Source organism: Piliocolobus tephrosceles, chromosome 2 (genome assembly GCF_002776525.5).
Source record: "Piliocolobus tephrosceles isolate RC106 chromosome 2, ASM277652v3, whole genome shotgun sequence".
In the NCBI taxonomy this organism is placed as follows: Eukaryota; Metazoa; Chordata; class Mammalia; order Primates; family Cercopithecidae; genus Piliocolobus; species Piliocolobus tephrosceles.
In genome coordinates, this window is record NC_045435.1 from 102,441,763 (window position 1) to 102,447,504 (window position 5,742).

The 5,742-nt window shown below is 49.1% G+C and overlaps 1 protein-coding gene across 3 annotated transcripts; it reads right to left on the reverse strand.

The window, feature by feature from the left end:
* Window positions 1–574: 574 nt before the first annotated feature.
* Window positions 575–5,460, reverse strand: POLR2H (RNA polymerase II subunit H). Of its 3 annotated transcripts, none has more exons than XM_023187510.1 (5): window positions 4,787–5,460; window positions 3,297–3,380; window positions 3,120–3,213; window positions 1,898–1,981; window positions 575–992 (listed from the first exon to the last, which is right to left on the reverse strand). In XM_023187510.1, exons 1-5 carry the CDS (start codon window positions 4,857–4,859, stop codon window positions 875–877), a joined length of 453 nt encoding a protein of 150 aa, XP_023043278.1. In that variant the 5' UTR covers window positions 4,860–5,460; the 3' UTR covers window positions 575–874. The 3 variants fall into 3 exon arrangements, with proteins under 3 accessions (XP_023043278.1, XP_023043280.1, XP_023043279.1); XM_023187512.1 differs by having other exon boundaries at window positions 4,778–5,460; XM_023187511.1 differs by lacking the exon at window positions 3,297–3,380.
* Between the last annotated feature and the right edge of the window lie 282 nt (window positions 5,461–5,742).

Sequence of the window (5,742 nt, forward strand, 5' to 3'; positions counted from 1 at the left end):
CATAAGTTAGTGACTGTAGTCAGGCCGCTACATTGTCCTGGCTCTGGCCCGCCAGCTTCATTGGTATTGCTGCCCTGTCCACTTCCACTTACCCCCCGTCCCAGGTCACCACTGGAATGTAGAGCAGAGAGCCAGCTCCTCCAGCTGCTTCCAGAACCAACAAGTCCTCTCCTCCTACTCTCTTCACAGTCATCTCCCATGCCTAAAAGGCTGAAAGCCTCTGCGCACATCTTCCATAAAAATAATGAACATTTCTAGACTATGCAAGTGACTCATTCAAGTCAGCGTGAACTGACTTCCTAAAGCCTGAAAGTGCTGGAAGGACCCGAGCAGGGCTCCTTGCCAATTCAAAATTCTGCGCCAAATGGGTGGTATCTTTTGGGCCTGGGGTACCCTCAGGAGCCAAAAGTACAACACTCTCTCCCAAACCGAAAACCGCATTGGAGGATAAATGTTGAGAACAGTCAGCCAGGAGACTGAGATAACCCTGTACCCAGATACCAAAAGGCTGGAATAGATCCTACATTGACAAGTGATCAGCTGGCTGTGGGCCAGAAACAGTACACCACAGACAAATTGCAAAAAATGATTTTACAGTAAATGAACTTTTTACAAAAAGCGGAGGGGCAGTCTGAAAAAGTAAAGTTTAATTTAAAAATCATATACACAAAGCTTCTGATTCATTTGCAGCTTTCCCACTGTGTCTTTCATAGGCGAGTCAGTTTCCCTTTGAGTGCAGGCCAGTTAAAGATGCCACCACAGTGGACAGTGAGCCAGCCCCTCCTCAACAGGTGAACAAGACTGGCTGCCACTCAGGCTTGAACAATGCCGATGACCTGAGTGACTAGGCAGCATGGCTGGCTTCCGGCGAAGTTCAGAAGGCTAGCTTCTTCATCAGGAGATAAACTCTGGAATCCACCTCGAATCCATGCAGGTTGTTGGCATCCCCCTGCAGCCTCATGAGCAGGCCCCCATAGGACACATAGGCAGAGCTGAAACAGAAGGCCCCATCCCATGAGTCTGGAACACTGCTACTCAGCAGCTCTCCATCTCAGCCTAAGAAAGAGAAGAGGCATCTTTCTACTGTTTTGTCACTAGGAACCAAAATTCTGACAAAGATCAATGTACAGATATGTGCAAGGCATTGTTCTTTATATTAGCAAAGGTGGAAAACACCTATATACCCTAAATCAGGGTAATGGTCAAATGAATCAAGATGTATCCACTTACTGAAATGTTATGCAACTATTAAAACATTTAAGAAAAGCTTTACACTAACATGGGGAAACATGTTTTACATAATGTTAAGCAAAAAGAGCAGAAGAAAACACAATAAACACTACAGTCTCAAAGGAAAAAACAGAACACCAGGATATGCAAAAAAGGCTACGTAAAAGGTTATCTCCGGGTATGGAATTACAGGTGACTTTTTTTTTCCTTCTTCACATTACTCTTCTGCATTTCAAATTGCTTACAAAAAGCACATATTGTTTTAATAAGATTTTAAAGAAAAGAAAAAATAGCTGGACAGGAAAACCAAGGAACTAGGGATTAGGTTACAGAGTAGCAAAACACACACACACACACACACACACACACACACACACAGCCTAATAGTATAATCACTTAATGCTGCATTTGTTTCTGGAGAAGCAAGTCTCCTTTGCACTTTACACAGTGAGATAACCAGTTTCTCATCTAGACTGCTGGGCCAGGAGGACCTGACAAAGGGCAGTCTACATTTCAGACTGGAAACTGCTCTCAGAACCATTTCTTTCTAGTTCACACCTAGGTCTGAGGTGCCTGAGGAGAGGGACCCAACAGAGGAAGCAGGAGCATGGCTCAAAGTCTCAGAATACGGAGAGGGAAAAGAACCTCATGAGATTAAGTAACTTACAGGCGTGTTGCTGCTTCAGTAGAAGTTTCGTCTCCCTCAATCCTGTACACTTTTCCATACATTACATACTCAAATTGGTCAGCCCTGTGGAACAATAACAGCAAAGTTATTCTTAACAGTAATTAACAATATAAAAAATCCCATTTAAAAATGGTTACTGGTCGGCTGGGTGCAGTGTATTAAGCCTGTAATCCCAGCACTTTGGGAGGCTGAGGCGGGCAGATCACGAGGTCAGGAAATCGAGACCATCCTGGCTAACACAGTGAAACCCCATCTCTACTAAAAATATAAAAAAATTAGCCAGGCGTAGTAGCGGGCGCCTGTAGTCCCAGCTACTTGGGAGGCTGAGGCAGGAGAATGGTGTGAACCCAGGAAGCGGAGCTTGCAGTGAGCCGAGATTGAGCCACTGCACTCCAGCCTGGGCGACATAACAAGACTCCGTCTAAAAAAAAAAAAGACAGGCACATTACAAACAAACATGATGTCATTTAGTCCTCATGGCAACCCCGTGAGCTAGGCATGACCATCTCTATTCTACTGATGAGGAAACAGGCTGAAGGAGATTAAGGTTACTCAACAAGTAAGTGATAGAGCCGAGAAATGAACTCAAGTGGGGTGCCAAAGTCTTTCCATCACACCAAGCTCCCTCCCAAGACACAAGACCCACATAGCCTAGGTCACTCAGCAGTCACCTCCTCAGCTTTCAAAAGGCTACAACTCACAAGCATGTAATCACTGTTATAGATAAATACCTGGTTGTTGGAATTTTTTTCTTTTTTTTTTTGAGACAGGGTCTCACTCTGTCGCCCAGGCTGGAGTGCCGTGGCACAATCATGGCTCACTGCAGCTTCAACCTCCTGGACTCAGGCAATCCTCCCACCTCAGCCTCCCAAGTAGCTGGAACTACAGGCATATGACAACATGTGCAGCCTTTTTTTTTTTTTCTTCTTTTGTAGCAGTGAGGTTTCGCTGTGTTGCTCAGGCTGGTCTTGAACTCCTAGACTCGAGCAATCCTCCTGCTTGGCCTCCCAAAGTGCTTAGATTACAGGTGTGAGCCACAGTGTCTGGCCTGTTTGAATTCTTAAGTGCAGAAATTTCCTTAAGGTTACTCAGATTCTGCTGATCATCATTTATTTCAGGAATTAAAGAAGAGTCATTCTATATCACTTATCTACTTAGTCCTCAAGGCATATTTCAAGTATTACCTTCTCCACTCCCTCACCTGGAAGGCCTATCATCAGTGGGGTTGTATTCACCATCATCCAGGGTACCATCTTCATACAAGGTACTAGCTATGACCAACCGGAACTTGTCACCTGAAAATAACAGCAATACCAGAGAGTGAAGAATAGCAGAAGCAGCAAAATGCCTCTTATTATTGTCTGTGTTGAATACTTACCCAAGTCTACAGGGTAAATTTGAATGTTTACATCTAAGATTAGATCCATCTTGAAAGATTCACTCTCACAATGCAGTCGAGACACTGGGGAGAAGCAGGAAAAGAGTGACAGAGGTATTGCCAGGCCCAAGGCAGATCCTACAGTGTGGGATTGTATGCAACAGAATACTCAATCTAACCCAGTCTATATCCACTGGTCTCTCATCTGCTCTCATAGAAATGCAGGCTCAATCAGAACCAGACATGCAAGAAGGAAAAGGGGAGAAAAACTGTGGCAAGTGAACGTAATCCCCAGAAAACAACCAAAGATACTTCAGCAGCAAATAATACCCGGTTCTAGGCCTGCCTGGATGACTGAGAACCTGACTCTGTGCAAGTTATTCAATCATCCAAAGATTTCCTCTTTCTATGACAGGCACTGTGCTGAGGGGAGTTATCAAGATGTATAAGAACTGGTATCCGTCTTGAAAAACATCTGAGTCTCCAGGCAAAGAAAGAGACATCAAAGAGAAAATTATTGATAGATGACAAAATAAAGAGGTGTAGGCCAGTGGAGTGGCTCACGCCTGTAATCCCAACATTTTGGGAGGCCGAGGCAGGTAGATCACTTGAGGTCAGGAGTTCGAGACCAGCCTGGCCAACATGGTGAAACCCCATCTCTACTAAAAATACAAAATTAGCCAGGCGTGGTGGAGCATGTCTGTAATCCCAGCTACTTGGGAGGCTGAGGCAGAGAATCGCTTGAACCCGGGAGACGGAGGTTGTGGTGAGCCAAGATCATGCCACTACACTCCAGCCTGGACGCGAGGGTCTGTCTCAAAAAAAAAAAAAAAGGAATATACCAAGCAGCTAACTCTAACTCAGAAAAGACTTAAAGTGCTAAGGATTATGAGGGTAATACAAGAATATAGGCTCCGAAGTCAGATTACTCGCTGTGAAGCCTTGGGTGGATTACTCTACCTCTCAGAAAAACATGGGGAAGGCACCACCCACCTCATGAGGACTCTCATTTTCTTGAGAAGGAGTCTCGCTCTGTCGCCAGGCTGGAGTGCAGTGGCGCGATCTTGGCTCACTGCAACCTCCGCCTCCCAGGTTCAGGCAATTGTCCTGCCTCAGCCTCCCAAGTAGCTGGGATTACAGGCGCCCGCCTGTAATTTTTGTATTTTTGGTAGAGACGGGGTTTCACCATATTGGCCAGGCTGGTCTCACAAGACAGTGTCTAGCACAGAGCAGGTGGCGATTATAAAGATGGCCAGGAGTTTGCCAGCACCATGACAAAAGGCCACCCAGGCACCGGGCACGGCATGCGTGAAGCCAGAGAAAGCTCGGGAGTCTCCCTTTTCTCATCCATAAAATGTTTCCTGAGGGAGGTCCCTACATCAGGACCTGCTGGTAGGGGCAGGCCACAAGAGCTGGGTGGACACGGGGTCCAGGGGCATGTTCGCGAGGTTAGCCTCTTCTTCCAAATCGCCCCTACGTACCTTACTTACCTCGGTCAAACTTCTTGCCCTCCGGGTCAATATCCTTCACATCGAAAATATCCTCAAACAGGATGCCCGCCATCGCGAGGGGGCCACGAGAGCAGCAGAACGGGCGAGCGGGCGACCACAGCTGGGAGTACGCGCACCCCCTCGCGTGCAGAAGAGGGGAGAAGAGGAAAAGCAGCTCCACAAGGCGCGGCAGGCAGACAAGAGTGGCGCATGCGCACAAACAAGCGGTAACGCGACCACTTCCGCCACAGACTCCCGCTCGGGGCTACTTAACTTCCGCCCCGAAAGATTGCTCCCTTGAGGCTTCGGCGTTGAGGGCGGGTCTCACGTCCAGGTGGCCCCGCCCAGGGCGGGGAAACAATAGGTCCAACCTCCCGCGGCTGTAAAGCGGGTTCTAGCGCTCAGCTGGGGCTCTGCTGCGCCCTCTTCAGAGGCCAGGTCCTGAAGATTGGAATGCGTGGGGGCCTAACCCAGGCAGAGACCTTGATCCCTGGCCCAGAGAAGCCGGGCCCTAGCCCTACCCCGCCGGTCTGCGTGCCCGCCGAGGGCGCAGTCCGCGCCGAGGGCAGGTGGAGCAGAACCCCGCCCCAGAGGTGCCCAGCCCCTCCAGCCGGCACCGAGGACCCGGAGGCCTGCCTGGGCCGGCTCGGCCCTGCTGGATGTAACCCGAGCCGGATCCGTCCAGTTTGGGAATTTGCCAAGATGTCACTATGGAGAAGAGGAAAGCCTGTATTGTCCCCTCCCCTCGTACTGCACCCTCCCACCACTGCCCTCTTCCCCCAGGCCCTGCTGTCTTCCCCCTCACCGCCCCCTCAGCCTGACTCCCGCCACCCGCCTCCCCCGGGCATTACCCCTCCAACTTAGTCCTCCACTGCCTTCTCCTGGACACGGATCCCCTCCGTGCCCCTTCAGCCTGGCACTGCCCTGTCCCTTGGACACCAGCTCTCCCCTCACAC

Excerpts from the sequence above, each read along its gene's own strand:
- POLR2H (XM_023187510.1), bottom strand. The coding sequence starts at position 4,859 with ATGGCGGGCATCCTGTTTGAGGATATTTTCGATGTGAAGGATATTGAC. Across the intron at positions 3,381-4,786 it reads GGGCAAGAAGTTTGACCGAG|TGTCTCGACTGCATTGTGAG; the intron begins GTAAGTAAGGTA and ends GCTTCTCCCCAG. Across the intron at positions 3,214-3,296 it reads AATTTACCCTGTAGACTTGG|GTGACAAGTTCCGGTTGGTC; the intron begins GTAAGTATTCAA and ends TGTTATTTTCAG.